The following is a 15236-nucleotide window of genomic DNA, read 5'->3' as shown; positions in this document are numbered from 1 at the left end:
AGTTAAAAGAAAACATAAGCGATGACGAGAACGCATTTTTTAAGTTTACCCAAAATATACCCAACGAGCCCCGTCCATTTTTTTATTCCGCAAGCCCCAGAAACGATTCACGCTAGTTTGTGAGGAATTTTATATTGATACGTTTGAAATTAATGCAGCTGTCATATTGAGCGTTAGTCGTCCCTAAGCGAATTGAGCGGTTTTCAATTGAGTGTCGTAAAACCAAAATCAAACCAATTACTTACCAATTGGAATACTCAGCCAATCTAAAACTATCGTAAAACCAAAACCAAAACCAAAGTAATTGTCTGATTACTTTCGACACTCAACTGAAAACCGCTCTATCAGAAAAGCGAGTTCTTGTCGATCCTAAACAACAGTTTAGATCTTGGTTTTTCATTGCCGGATGTGATATACTATTTTTCACTGCACTAGTTTGTTGAATTTGGTTACCTGACAATACATATATGTTATTGGACTGGCGTGTGGTCAGTATTGGAGAAACTTTGGCCGAGCTCTGTTTTGTTTTTGTTTTTTTTGGCAGGTTGTAAACTTCGCAAATACTGATCGAACAATTTAGTTCAATGAAGTATTATAATTGCTCGTTTTAATCTGCTGATAAATTGATGGGTCTTCGTGAGTCACTCTTGGTGAATGCGTGCGCGAAAGGTCTCAATTTATTCAGGTTTCTCACGCCGCTTTTGTCCTCTAAACATGAGGGTAAAACGTTTTCTACTTTACAAAAGAACTTTGTTTAGTTTGTGCAATGAATTGAAACAACAATTCGCCGAAATTAATAGCTGTTATTACAGTTGAGTCTGCAGTCAAATATTCCTTTGTTTAAAAGGCATACAAACGAGGCGAACGGGTTAATACAAAGCAAAATTGACCCTTTCGCCTCGTTTGTATGTCAAACCGCTGATAACTTCAATAACAGCTATTCGTGAGTGGTCCATAATGGCGCTTCATCTTAGAGGTCAATATGGGGGGTTCACCTCAGAGCTTCATCGTAGCGCTCAATCTCAGCGCTCCATCTTAGAGGTCCGTATTGCAGAATTCAGACCGCGGATGAGACGAATCATTGTTGTCCTTTTCAACGCGGACCAGTTCAGCCATATAATATTATTTGTTTTCGGTCATCCTTTACTACAGTCGAACCTCCACTAACGGCAACTTCCCTACAACGGCCACCCTTTTTCTTCTCCCGTGGACAGTCCACACATTCACTCTTATTTTAACCTTTCTACAACGGTAACCTCTCCGCAAGAGCCACTTTTTCTGGTCCTGGTGGACAGTCCATACATTCACTCTTCCTTTCCACCACCTCTCCACAACGCAAACGATTTTCCCTTGTCTCCAAAGTGGCCGTTTTGGAGAGGTTAGACTGAAATTTCCAAAACTTTTCCTTCATTAGTGTCAACGATATTGTGAGAAATTTGACACTGATAACTTGAACCTAAGAAAGTACGGTGCCATTTGCTAAGTATTGCTGTCTCCTTTGCTAGATGCTGTTTTTTCTTTTTTCTTTAAATTCATAAGATTGTATTTGTAAATCGGTTGCCCGACAAAGACAACGATTCCACATTGATTACAAGCTTAGTACGCTTAATGTAGTAAAGGAATGTTTTTAGTGATGGTTTGTCCAGTTTTAATGTACTAGTCTATCTCTTTTGCATGTCAGGTCATGTCTTTCATTATAATCCTTTTTTTATAATAAATAGCTTCCGCGGACGATAACAAATTGTTCAATTCACTCTGTGACATCCCTTACGCTGAAAGGTTTTCAACTGCATTACCTGAAGATACAATTATGCAATGCGTGCCTACTTTTACCCCAGTCTTCAGCGGATTTTCTCAAGTAAACTCCAGTCCCTCTCTTGATGACGCTGCGCGTACAGATTGGCACTACAAACTTTTCGCGCCATTTTCGACGACACGAAAAAAAATGGCTGCCACCGTTCGAGGAAAGATAGTTTCTACGTTCAAATTACACGGCCTCTCGCTCAAGACAGACGCATCAAAATTCCTCACAGAGGTTTTGAGTCCCTTGACTGAAGTTGAGCTGGAAGATTGGCTCGATAAAATAGTAGAAGGCGTCCAAAAGCAGCCATTGACTTCTTCACTCGTCGACCGTGAAATCGCCGAGCAGGCTGTTCAAGACTGCAGCCAGTCTTCTGAAGACGACAACGACAAAGCTTTCACCATCATCGATGCTTTCAGTGTGCCAAGGTTCACGTTTAATCCGGACAGGAAAAAGTTTCTCCCGAGCGGTGGCTCCGTGTCGCTGCACGCCAATAATCCGAATGCCAAATCGGAGGTGTTTAGAGAAAGGTACAACATCCTTCATCAGAGGACCATGAGACACGAGTTGTTTTCGCCCGTGGTAGAAGGAGCTAACCAAAGTCAAGTGGCCGAGAAATTTGCTCTCAAGACAGTGGAGTTCTTGCTGGGGAGCACTGCTAACTTGGGGCAACTTATCGTACTGGGCATGATGACACAGATTAAGGAGGGGAAATACTACCTGGAGGACCCTACTGGTGTTGTAGAACTTGACTTGAGACAGGCTAATTTTCACACAGGCCTCTACACAGAAAACTGCTTTGTGCTTGCAGAAGGGACCTATGAAGAGGGCGTGTTTCGCATCAAGGCTTTGGGTTTTCCCCCGGCAGAACCTGGTCAGGTGACCAGGAATCACTTCGGCAGTGTCAACTTTTTTGGCGGTCCTTCCTCCACCAGCCTGAAGGCTTCAGTAAAGCTTAAAGCCGTGGAGAGAGAAAATCACAATGCCATGTTTGTGATGTTGTCAGATGTTTGGTTAGACCAGCCCAGGGTCATGGAGAAGCTGCGTGCGCTGTTCTCAGGTTACTCTACAATGCCCCCAGCCATGTTCATTCTGTGTGGTAACTTCACCTCTGAACCACATGGCCCCAGTCACTATCACACTCTAAAAAGGTCATTCCAAGGTTTTGCCAAACTGGTGGCAGAGTTTCCACCATTAATAGAAAACAGTCGCTTTGTGTTCGTGCCTGGACCACAAGACCCAGGACCTGGTAACATTCTTCCAAGACCACCAATTCCTTCTATATTCACTTCAGCAGTCACTGAAAAGGTCCCTCTCAGTGTATTTATGACCAACCCATGCAGGATTCAGTACTGCACACAGGAGATCATTGTATTTCGAGAAGACCTTGTGAACAAGATGTGTCGTAACTCAATTAATTTACCCACAGAATTGAAAGACATCCCTGTGCAGTTAGTGAAGACAATCTTAGCACAAGCACACATTTGCCCCATCCCACCCCATGTAAGGCCTATTTACTGGACTCAGGACCACTCCCTCAGGGTGTATCCAGTTCCAGATCTCATGATTTTGGCCGACAAGTATGATCCTTATACCTGCTCTAGTTTAGAATGCACTTGTACAAATCCCAGTTCCTTTGCTAGAAATGAGTTTGCATTCAAAGTGTACTGGCCTTCAACCAGAGAGCTTGAGGACTGCAAAATTACTGACTAGTATTCTGTATAAACGCTTCATTCTGGAAAACTCAGTGGATTTAAGGAAACTTAAACCATGATTGTAAAAATATGTAAATAAGGAACTCAAGGCTTTTGATAAGAGAAGTTTCAATATATTTCCCTTATCGGCACCAAGTTGTAGGTCTTTCCTGTTGAAGTATAGTTAATGTTAAAGAACTGAGATCAGGGAGAAAGTACTCACAAAGAATTGCTGAGAAACCAAAGGATTATTAAGTAATAATAATCAAAGCTGCTGTTGTTGAAACAAGACTCAAAGTTAATCAGCAGAGTTGTTACCAAGCCAACAAGCATCTTGGACAGAATGAAACATTGAGGATTCATAAACAAATGAAAGTTAGACTGGTTATGTGTTCAAGTACAACTAGTCATGATGTTTAGGAACTAAATGAGACAAAATGTATATATGCAACCAGCTAGTTGATAACTGAGTCCTGTTAAGTTGGCAGGCAGCAAGAATTGCATGTAAGAATTGCATGTGTTTGAGTGAATATGAAATTGTAGTGTTTGATTTTTGAAGAAAAGGCATTTGCCAAGGTGTTGTATTAATGAGAAAAATAATGCCCAGCAAAAAAGAAAAACTTATTACTTTACTGTGATATCACCTATTTTTTATGCTACCTATTTTATGATGTCAGTGGATATCTATCGCATGACCTCCCCATCACTAAAATATGGTCATTGAAACTTGATACCAGAAATTTTCAAGACAGGTTGAAGTGTGAGATTTTATGATGATTTGAAGAAGTTAGAGAATTGTATGCTAGATGACAAAGCATCTCTTTTGGCAACTATTTTGATACTGATGGCCATAAAAATTCAACCATGCAACCTTTGTAGGTTTTTTAAAACAGCTCCCTTTATTTTTGCAAGAAATTTATCAGGTAAACACACAAAATCACTTGATCATAAATTCCACAAAATCATAAATGAAGGTATGCAGGAAATTCAAACCCAAAAAGATTGAAGCAGTCATCCTTTTCTTTTCCCTTTTCATGAACATTTTTTGCAATTTGACAAAAAGTGGTTTCAACAGAAAAAATTAAAATTCCAAGAAAGCTGCCTTCTTATTACACATGGTAATATTATTATTACGTTTGATTTTATAAATACCGTTTATCTTTTGGAACATAATATACTGATCATGAAGGAGAAAGCTAAGAAATAAGAATTATTGATGTATGGGAAAAAATAAAATGACGTCATAAGTCGTCATTACCTTGCGTCACGCAAACATGGGATTAGTCACGGATGAGATCTATTTTAGCTCCAGCATAGTTACAAGTCATTCGTCTTCCTTCATCGTAGAGGCAAACGTAGCTGTTGTGAAACATGGGAACCGTAAAAGCGGGATATCTCCACAAACTAAGTAAGTATTTTGCAAACAAGCACAAAAAGTCGTTGTAGGGGAACTACACTAATGCTAAGCTCATTCTAGGTGGATTTTTCAAGAACTCTTGGAAAAGAAGATACTTCGTTTTGTACCAAGATGGCGTGTTCTCGTATTATCAGGATTCGAAAGACAAGGAATGCGATGGAAAAATTCACATGAAAACAGAATGTCGTCGAATAAACGTTGGCCATGCCGTTGGAGAAGGGGTTAAACCACCTAAAGACAGTGATATCAATGCTATGTTCTGTGTTTCGTCGCCTGAGCGGACATGGTACCTCTACGCAGAAACGGAGAGTGACGCAAGGTATAAAACAAACTTTTTGGACAAGCTTAGCTTGTATTTGTCATGTCGACCTGTTTTCCTTGATAATCTTACTTTTCGTGACAATATGCTAAAGAGAGAAAGATTTTTGAAGATACAGAACGAAAGCAAATATCTCTCCAAAGCGCTTTTGTAGGATAAGCTTATAAACTCAAGCTTACCAAATTAAATTGGATATGTTGGTATCACTGAAGGTGCTTGGAAAACCTGAAAAGCGGACGAAAGTGCTCTGGTTTAAGAGGCAGAGAATAGCACGTTGGTTAGGCAGAATTGAGAGGATTTATTTACCATAAAATCCCAGTGAGAAACCGGGTAGAAACCTAATTGCTCCGCAAGCTGATTGACAAATTGGCTTGTAAACAGGTGATATCGGGAGGGGGGGGGGGGGAGCCACTTGAGTAACCAGGATTGTAGTTCTACATTATGTATGAATATCTTCTTCAAAAAAACTTGTTCATGCAGAATGATTGCCATGAACTGGACACCTGCTTTGCCCTGCCCCTAGGCTCGATTACCGGCCACTGTTTTAGGAAATGAGCCCCCACTCACCCCCTTGGAGAGGAACATCAAACCTACCCTGCCCCCCCCCCCCCAATTCCCTAATTAATTTCACATAAATGTCTACATACATAGTAATAGGAGCCCTTTTTTCTTTATATACACAACACTGAAAAGGGAGAGAGAGGAATAACATAATATTCTTTCCTGCTTCTAGCGTAATGAGAAAAGGCCCTTGCAAACATTTTGTCCAGGTTTCCTGTAGCTCAATGAAAGCCATGTTACTGTTGATGAAACTCGTAAGTAAATAGGCTGAATGACTGGCTGACCAAAACATCTTTTCCTTGGAAGACAATTTTATGTCAACAGACTGATCAACTTAACAAAACATGCATGTCTCTGTAGGAGAGAGGGCAGATGACTTTTAGCAAATATTATACATTGCACAAATCTTAACATATGTTATTATTATAATAATAATGTGTTTCACCTAATTTGTCTTCCTCAGAAAACCTGACTAATCTGACTAGTTTCATATAAGTTTCATATAAGTTGCAAAAATGACATTATCTTGATTATTGATAATAATAATAATAATAACGGTATTTATATAGCGCATTTCCATATGCTCAATGCGCTTTACAACACTTTGCGGGGGTCTTAGACAGACTGCAATTGAGCAGTTTACAACGAATGAAGATTTATTTTTTACAGATGCCCCCAATGTAATTTCGGAACAAGACCAGGCCACAACACCGGGAACTCCATGCCCTACTCTTTGTGATAACTATTAATAAGACTTTCCTCTTTTATTAAAAACAGGGAATGGATTTCACTCTTAGAGCAAGCTCGGGTTCCAGTAAGTACTGAATGTTGTGCCTTAATTTACTTAACGTTAGGATTTTGAGGGGTCTTTGTTTTCGACGTCTTTGTTTTTGAGCTCTCCATTTTCTAGGGGGTCTTCATTTTCTTGGGGGTCTTTGTTTTCTAGGGGGTCTTAGGTCTTCACTTTCTAGGCACTCTAACAACTATGTAATGCAGAAGCTAGAAATTGGTTGTTTTCATCTGACTGGATGAGCGTAGGCAAGATTGGTTATCAGTTGTAGTCAGGGTCGTAATCAGAAGTGCAGCGTGACTACTGATATAATCTAGTTAAGATCAAACTAACGAAGTCAGAAGTAGAACTTAAATCGATTCCACTTATGACTCTGTTGGTTATGACCTAGTGAAAACTGCATTGTGGAAGTGGGAAGCAGTGGAAGAATTAACCAATCATGTAGTCCAGTTCTGGCCCTCTCTCTGTCACACATTGCTATGCTCTTGGAGACAGAGTCCCTCTCTCCGAGAGCATAGGGTTGCTTGGCAGAGAAAGGGTCAGAACTGGACTAACCGGTCATGATGCTTGATTCTGGGTTTAGGGATTCTTTATTTATTTCTTCAACCTCTGCTTCCGAATCCAAGAATCAGAATAAAATGGAAATGTTCTGTTTTTTCTGACCCTGATTCTGTTGAGATAATTTTATGGCTTCATTTACATCTCCAATTTTTGATTTTCACTAGACTGTAAGCACTCGTAAAAACAGCCTTTGAACGTCAGATGTGCAAAATTTGTCTGGTTGGACAACACAGCTACAAGATAAAATGCATAAAGCTAATCCTTACCTTGTCGTGCATTTTGAGCTACATGTGTTTAGTATTACGTTATAAACTCACACTCGCTCATCCTCCCAATTCATGGGACACAAGGCCTTATGTTTACTGGTAATTATTCATTTTACACTTTAAAAGGGAAGAAATGTTCGAATGTACATGTAACGAAAAAATCCTGCATGTTTTTTGTAAGTTGCCATGAACCAAAATTTATGTCAGAAACGGAAGCCATTTTCTAAAGATGCTTGAAACTAAAGCAATTTTATCTGTTGATTTGTCTTGTTTATTCCTTTGTTAGCTTACATATGGTGGGCCACAGAATCCACCAGTGCCCAGACCTTCATATCCATCATATGGTGCTCCAAATGCTGCTGCATATGGTGCTGCACCTAACCCTGCTCCTTATGGTGCTGCACCAAGCGTTCCTGGAGGAGGTGCACATCCACCACCCATTGGTTTTAATCCATCTGTTGTTCATGGAGCTTCATCCCGTAAGCTATTGTTATATACTAGAGGATATTACACAGTGGCGGGAAGATATGAACTTTATTTTCGCATGGTATAAACAATATTTTACAAATGAGCACAGTGGGTTTATTAGTAAAAGATTGTTTTAAACACGAGATAATTAAATTCATATCTTCAACCACTGTGTAATTATTTTATTTATATTATACAGTCCAACTGACTGTTTGCAATATCATCACTAGTGAGGATATGAAAAATATGCCTCTTCAGTCCTGGATATAGTTATTCATGAATTTTATGAGCCAAATAGAACACTGTTTCAACAGAAAAGCTCTTTCAGCTGATCGAAAAAGGCAGAAATAGTTCATGAGTAAAGTTTGCAGTCTGACTATTAGGGTAGCTACATATAGTATAGCAATATATACAGCTGTAGCTGTATATACCTTTATATAGTGGGAGGCACGTTGACCTCATGGCTAGTGCGCTCTACTCCGGATTGAGTGGTTCCAGGTTTGAGCCCTGGGTGGGGACATTGTGCTGTGTTCTTGGGCAAGACGCTACTCTCACAGTGCCTCTCTATGTCCCAGATATATAAATGGGTAAGGTCAAATTCAATACTGAGGGTTACCTTGTGATGGACTAGCATCCCATTCAGGGGTAGTAGAAATACTCCTAGTTGTTTCATGCTACAGAAATCGGAGATGAGCACTGACCTGATGGGCAAATTGGCTTGTATGGAGACTTTACCATGTTACTAAATCACTGAAAACTTTAATTCACTTTTTTTTCTTGACAATGTCATTTGTTAAACAATATTTCTGTTTATCTCTATCAATAGCTGGTCCTCCTCCGCCATACTCTCAAGGGCCTCCTCAGCCACAGGGAGCCTATGGGCAGCCACCTCCATATCCATCAGGTCCACCACCACCCAGATATGCACCAACTCCTTACCCTCAGCCAATTGCTCCACAGCAGCCGAGCTACTCATCACAAGCTTACCCTCAACAACCCCCAGGAGGGTACCCACAGCAGGCTCATGGACAATACTATCCCACCCCTCCCCCGGGTCAATATCCACAGCAACAGTACTATGGCAACCCAGCTCATCACACGACATATGTACAAGGTGGTAAGCCACAGACAGTGTATATGCAACAGCCACCACAGCAACATAGTGGCCGCAATAAAATGATGATGGGTGCTGCAGCAGGAGTCGTCGGTGGAGCAGCAATGGGATATATGTTGGGACACACTGTAGGGGGGTTTGGACATCATGGTTTTGGAGGATGGGGTTCAGACCATTCATGGTCTTCAGGAGGCAGTTTTGACTGTGGTTTTGACTAAGAATTAACTAGTCTTATAAATGTTTTACACTGGTCAAAGTGTCAAGTTTACATAGGGTTAAGGTCTTTTGGATTTCTGGTAATTTGTATTTATCATTATTTATAAAATATTATTTTTCACTTTTGAAGTGAACATGACTCATCAGTAATGAAAAAAATTAGCATTTCCCACATCTTAACATGACAAATGTGGAATGTACACTAATTTCCTTAGCGGTAAACTGTATGCAACATGCTGCCTTGTAAATTTCAGTTAATTTTTTTATGTCTTTTTACTTTATTCTAGACACAAAAATTATAGAAACCAGAACTACTTTAAGTTTATGACAGATCCTAGTTTTTAGTGTGGGTTACAAAAGTATTCGACTTGATTCGTAGACTGTAATAGTAGGAAAATGTCCTGACAAAATTATAACAGAATGATTCACTTGAGGAGAATTCTAGAAAATAAATTGATTGTAACAGGAAGAACTGACACTGACTTTGAGGGTAAAAATTTTAAATAATTTATCAATAAATATCAGAGAGATATTATCATATCAGGTAGTGACTACCCTGCAAGCAGTTGCTTTCCCCCATGCCAATGCTACACTACAAACAAGAGAGAAACTCTCTTGTTTGGCGTAGGAGAAACCAACTGCTTGTAGGGTGGTTAGTGACCAAATAGAAAAGGAAAATTGAAAATATCTCACTTTAACAACTTTAAAGGAGCTCAGTCACACTATTTGGAGTTATTTTGGCCACATACAAAATAACCTTTAAATTGAAGGAAACCTGAAAATAGTAGTTTACTGAGATAGGAAAACACCAAAGAGATAATAATAAACCATAAAGGAACAAGGATGGTTGTGGATGGAGAAGATTAACATGGATTACAAACAACAAACTTGAGAAATTTAGGCTACACTTTTGAAGATGCGCAATTTGTGCCATATAGCTTGTTTGATATGTGCTTCTATAGCGCTGTAAAAACGTGGCTTTCTGCTAGGAAGTGCATGCTTAGATGTACGTTTTAATTGTTATCTAAACTAAAGACTTTTCTTATAACTATGTCCATAATAAACAGCAGAAGACAATTACATAATAGTTGTACATAATGAATTTAGTAGGAATCTGTATTCAGCAGAGTACAAAAGTAAAGATTGTAGTGAATTTTTTTGTCGACTTGTTCAGTGGGGTATGCACGCATTGCAGGCCTATGACGCTTGCTGGCAGTGTTATTATGGTCAAGTATTAGTATGCAATATTGCTGTGCAGATTTACCTATTATTTCGCACTTTTACTTGACTATATATTTGCAAAATACACTACAGCTCACGCAGTGACTTGTGACTTAAGGGGAATATCTTTAAAAAATTATGGCATAATCAAAGTGTATTCAAGACATTTGATTTTAAACAGTGATGTCTTCATTTTGTTTTATCCATTATCTAATGCCATTGTGTAAATAAAAATATTGTGCATAAATTATGAGTTAGTCAATCATGTGGCATATTCTAAAAGAGAGTTGAATGCCATTGTTCACATTAAGAGTGTCTGAAAACAGATCCTGTCAGACATACATGTAAAAGTGCAATTTTTAACTAGAACAAAACTGCAAAATTTAGTTGTTCTGCTGAGAAAGTCTAAATGACTTAAAATTAAAGCTACCCTAAGGCAGGCTCATTATTAATTATAGAGAGCTTAAGCAAACCACATAGGCAACGGCTATGAGAACGCCACCAAAAAAGGTTTAATAAGTAAAACAATGGCTGTGCATGTGCGTTTTAAATGTTTACAATACATTTCTTAGCATTCCTCTGCAAAACAACAATGTGAAATGACTAGTAAGTTCTGCATACTTTGGAGAACACAAACAGCAGTGCCTAATTTTTTGCACATTTATTTGGAATTGAACACCGGAGTTACATATTTAGCTTGAGCAAGTTCTGTGACCAACAGGCTCGTACACTGAACAGATCTTGACAATTGAAAAGTTCAAAGGTAACATATAAATTCACTTTTTACTAGGCATTCTCTTCAGGGTCCTGCCGTCATTGCTTAAGCTCACTATTAACATGAATTAATACAACCCTTCAGAAGTAAACAATCTCACTTTTTAGTTCTGGAAAGGACATAAATTCCTGCTTTAAGTCCTCCCAGATTGATCCACAAAGTCACATCCTTTTTCCATTGTGCTGACCTGTTAAGCACCTGCCCCATAACTCTCTTGTCTTGAGTAAGTAACACAGCTCTGCCACTTTCAGTGAGACAGACTCGTGCCATTTCCTCAAGCGCTTTAGGATACAGTTTCCAGTTTTCATGTTTAGATCCACTCTTCTTACCAAATGGCAAGTCAGAAATGAAGACATCAACACTGTTTGATTTGAGAGGAAGATTGCAAACATCCCACTGATAAATGTCAAGGGGGAGGGTTTTCCTGTTGAGAAATTAAAAGTTCTTATGGCAGTTTGGCAGTTGTTAATCCTAAATATCTTTTTTGGGTAAATTTGCTTGACAAGTTTTGACCAAAAAATCCTCTCTCCCCATCCCAAACAATCAGACTAATTGCTAATAGATAACCACTTAAAAAAACTTAATACACTTACCGGTACACTTGCCCTTGAACAAAATAATAAATTTAAAACACAAGTATCTTGTATAAGAACACCATGCTAGGAAGGCTGACTGAACTCACCACTGTGTGTTAGTCTTGGTTTAAATCGGCTAAATGTAAATGCCGCATCTTGTCAGTAACTTGACAAGATCCAAATTTCATATAAAATAGTAGTCCTTTCTGAGATGACCAAAGACTGAATTCTAACTTCTACATTAATCTGTTTCATTGTATTTGTGCCAAATAGGTAAGTAGGTGTTACAAGCCACTGCCCGCTGTTGGGAGTATGTTGAGGATAGCGGTAAATCCTTTATATCTTATACTGTAGTCTATATTAAGATTTTCCTTACTTTCCATCCAGCTGTTGTTTAACCACATTCTGTACATTTGCTAACGTCCTAGGAGGAGCTAAATCATGATGGTCTCCACACAAGTGCAAAGATGCAGGCCAATTCAATGCACCCTCAATAGGGATGGAACCTCCACCGCACATAGGGTCACACACAATTTCACCTGGTGAAGCAATCAATATCAGTGGCAACAACAATTTTTTTTGATCAAAGAGGGTTTGTATCATATACTGTAAAATATGTGTGATATCACATTTCAGGTTTAACAAGGTCCATGCACACCAGGAGCATTTTATTAACCTCCTAAATTGTTACCCATTTAAAACCTTTGCTGCCCCAACCTTGTCCTGGCAACCAAAACTAGCGAACCCTCCTTTCATCAAGTTGCTTTAGAGAATGCAAGAGGGCAAGTCTAAAACTGAGGTGAGGGGTGAGAGGTATGGGGTGTGCCTGGCTCAGGTTAGCCTCAGGGTTGTCAAAATGTTTTGAAGTGCAAGTAGGCGGCATTATTGATGCAGTAGGTGGCTGATTAGGTGCCTGAGTAGGCGATTTCTAACAAATCAGATGAGCAGCCCAGCAAAGTAGCTGACTGAGACCATGAATTAGATGGTGATTTAGGATGGCAGCTGGCTAACTCTGGCAACCTTGTAGTCTGTTTACGGTTAAGAATGGTACTGGCAACAAGGATGTTGTCAAGAATGATTATGGCAACAACCCTTAATCCTGCCACCTGTCTATTGTAGACCTTCTGACACAAGACAGATGTCACGACCTACCTGGCTGAATATTTGCCAATGAGAGCATGCAGTAGGCTATTGATGACTTCAACGTTGTTGGACCAAAGTGAGCTATGTTCCGTTTTCCTCTAGTTTCCTTTGTCAGTGCAATACCAACAACAACACTGTTATCAACAATGTTGAGGAGAACTTCTATATCTGGATTGGTGAGATCCACGCGCCAGCCAAACCAGTCATTTATTCCACCTCCAAACTTGGCTGCAGCTTCAGGGGATGAGAAGCTATGGCTGTTGCCAGTACGTGTGCATGTAACACGGAATTTTGGTAACAAGGCTGGACTCTCTGCAGGAACGTCACTTGACAAAGGTACAGAAAGTGCTTCTGAAGTTGCTACTAATGTAGTGTCATCCTTACTGTTGGTTGTCTCATTATCAAAACCTCCATTCCCGTGTTTCATTCTTTTAGCTGGAGCTTCTCTAACGCTGTCAACCGAAGACTCGCCATCATTATCTCCGTTATCCTCGCCGATAGCTTGAGTTTTGTTGTCTGTAACATGAATATTCAGTGCATTGTTTTCACCTAGGTTCTCACTTTTTAAAAGTATCCCGGAATACTCCGTAAACTGCTTCCACAGAGAAAGAGCCAAGTTCCAGTCAAGATCTTGAGGTAGTTTGTAGAGTTTTTCAAGAATATTCGGGTCATAACAATCGAGTTCCTCGCTGTTGTCTTCTTGGAATTCCTTCACCACTACAAACAAGTTCTCGATAGATCTCAGCGACTTCAACTCTGAAAACGAATTTGCTGGAATATCAAAATAGATTCGGCCTCTTCCTTCCCTTATTGACTTACAGCCGAGCCTCTCTTTGCACTCCTTGGCGGCAACCGATTCTAAACCAGTAGAGACTGTAGCACACACAACGACGCTAAAACCGTCCGCCATCTTTGGACGAAGTGGAACATGTCGAGTACATACTTCGTGTAACAAACATCTCATATACTTTCCAAGTACAACATGGCGAATTTTTGAGTAGAAAGTACGTCTGCCTGTCGCAAACATCATGAAATAGACTGAGCAATCGTTACCTATGCCAGAAGAAAATTAGTTTTCGATGTTTCATCTGAAAAAATGAAAACAAATTCCGAGTCGATAAATGGCTCAGCCTTACTTGACTAGGTAAAACGCCGCTGGCTTTGAATCAGTTTGTTCATCCCCAGCCCCAGTCCCTTTCGCACTTTTATGCATTTATCCAAAATGCGTACATACCATGCTTTCCCGGCCACCACCATAAAGCTGGGGCGGATACAGGATTTTAGAGGATAAGGGGCTTCGAGATGTGGACCACCGAAGGCGATCTCCTTTAGCGGGGTTCAGGGGCAAAATTGAGGTCCTCAGTAATGGGATTTCCGGCATTTTGAGGCCAAGTCAGCATAACAAGGGGGGCTGCTGTTAGCCACCCTCCTGTTGAATTTGGCCTATAAAACTATCTCAAGTGAACGGGAAAGTGTTCAATGGCAATACACACCAGATTAGACTTCCAGGGAGGGAGGACTCCTTCTCCCATGTGATAAGGTCGGGGATGCTCGTCTGAGCATTGGAATTAAGAAAGAATCCTCCAAAGTTCGAGTAACAAGTGGACAAAAACTTGGCACCAAGATTTTTGACAACGTATTGCAAACTTCTGTGCGACTGTTTAAAATATCTTGTCAAAAGATATCATTTCTAGTACATGTAACAACACTATTCAATGTCGAAAGAAAAGTGGAATTGCATATGAAACACTTGAAAGTTACGGTGAAATAAAACTGATGATGAATTTTATTCATGTTTGCACAGTTTCTCTGAACTTTGAAATTTATTTTCTAGTGCTCCCATGGTTTTAGTATTATTTCAGGCAACTGTTGCTATCTTTAGGAATGCAAAAAGTGCTGTAATATACCTAAAATTATTCTGGTACAAGGTTTTTGTCCATTAAAAACTGAAATTGCTCAATTTCCTATTGGATTTAGTCTCAAATCCCAATGACAGCTTTCATTCCCAAATAGAATTCGAAACATTAGTCGTCACCATTTGCGTTCCCCCGACTCCGCAGAACTTGGTTATTTCACGTGCAGGTGCACAGCCATTGTTTAAACCTTTTATTTGGTGACATTCTCGTTGCCGAAGTCGTTGTGGTTTGCTAATAGCGCCTTCTGTTAGGAATTTTCCCAACAAAAGGTGCTAATCAACAACACCTTACCGCATCTGCCTATGTCAGCTTATGCTCAGGAATGCTTGTGCGTTAGTGAAAACCAGGTTTAAAAGATTTAAAAAATAATAATAATAATAATAATAATAATAAAACAGA

General features: G+C 39.6%; 3 protein-coding genes across 3 annotated transcripts; 2 read left to right on the top strand and 1 right to left on the bottom strand.

Annotated features, from left to right (window-relative positions):
* Positions 1 to 1810: 1810 nt before the first annotated feature.
* On the top strand, positions 1811 to 4205 carry LOC145485286 (DNA polymerase epsilon subunit 2-like). Its single transcript, XM_081463974.1, has one exon. The coding sequence runs from the start codon at positions 1811 to 1813 to the stop codon at positions 3512 to 3514; it is 1704 nt and encodes a 567-aa protein (XP_081320100.1). The 3' UTR covers positions 3515 to 4205.
* A 606-nt stretch (positions 4206 to 4811) lies between these two features.
* LOC145484433 (uncharacterized) lies at positions 4812 to 9484 on the top strand. Its single transcript, XM_081463055.1, has 5 exons — positions 4812 to 4903; positions 4973 to 5231; positions 6570 to 6606; positions 7696 to 7888; positions 8704 to 9484. The coding sequence occupies exons 1-5, from the start codon at positions 4867 to 4869 to the stop codon at positions 9207 to 9209; spliced, it is 1032 nt and encodes a 343-aa protein (XP_081319181.1). The 5' UTR covers positions 4812 to 4866; the 3' UTR covers positions 9210 to 9484.
* LOC145484418 (tRNA (guanine(6)-N(2))-methyltransferase THUMP3-like) lies at positions 9466 to 15236 on the bottom strand. Its single transcript, XM_081463037.1, has 3 exons — positions 12931 to 15236; positions 12155 to 12317; positions 9466 to 11627 (listed from the first exon to the last, which is right to left on the bottom strand). Exons 1-3 carry the CDS (start codon positions 13949 to 13951, stop codon positions 11300 to 11302), a joined length of 1512 nt encoding a protein of 503 aa, XP_081319163.1. The 5' UTR covers positions 13952 to 15236; the 3' UTR covers positions 9466 to 11299.

The sequence above is a fragment of the Orbicella franksi genome, chromosome 4 (genome assembly GCF_964199315.1).
Source record: "Orbicella franksi chromosome 4, jaOrbFran1.1, whole genome shotgun sequence".
NCBI lineage: Eukaryota > Metazoa > Cnidaria > Anthozoa > Scleractinia > Merulinidae > Orbicella > Orbicella franksi.
This window is presented reverse-complemented; position numbering and strand designations above follow the sequence as displayed.

What these genes read in the sequence shown, in the direction of transcription:
- LOC145484433 (XM_081463055.1), top strand. Translation starts at nt 4,867, where the DNA reads ATGGGAACCGTAAAAGCGGGATATCTCCACAAACTAA. An exon ending in GGGATATCTCCACAAACTAA is followed by an intron (nt 4,904 to 4,972) that starts GTAAGTATTTTG and finishes AGCTCATTCTAG; the next exon opens with GTGGATTTTTCAAGAACTCT. An exon ending in GAAACGGAGAGTGACGCAAG is followed by an intron (nt 5,232 to 6,569) that starts GTATAAAACAAA and finishes TATTAAAAACAG; the next exon opens with GGAATGGATTTCACTCTTAG.
- LOC145484418 (XM_081463037.1), bottom strand. Translation starts at nt 13,951, where the DNA reads ATGATGTTTGCGACAGGCAGACGTACTTTCTACTCAAAAATTCGCCAT. An exon ending in ATTGGCAAATATTCAGCCAG is followed by an intron (nt 12,318 to 12,930) that starts GTAGGTCGTGAC and finishes TTGCTTCACCAG; the next exon opens with GTGAAATTGTGTGTGACCCT. An exon ending in AAACAACAGCTGGATGGAAA is followed by an intron (nt 11,628 to 12,154) that starts GTAAGGAAAATC and finishes ATTTCTCAACAG; the next exon opens with GAAAACCCTCCCCCTTGACA.
- LOC145485286 (XM_081463974.1), top strand. Translation starts at nt 1,811, where the DNA reads ATGCAATGCGTGCCTACTTTTACCCCAGTCTTCAGCGGATTTTCTCAA.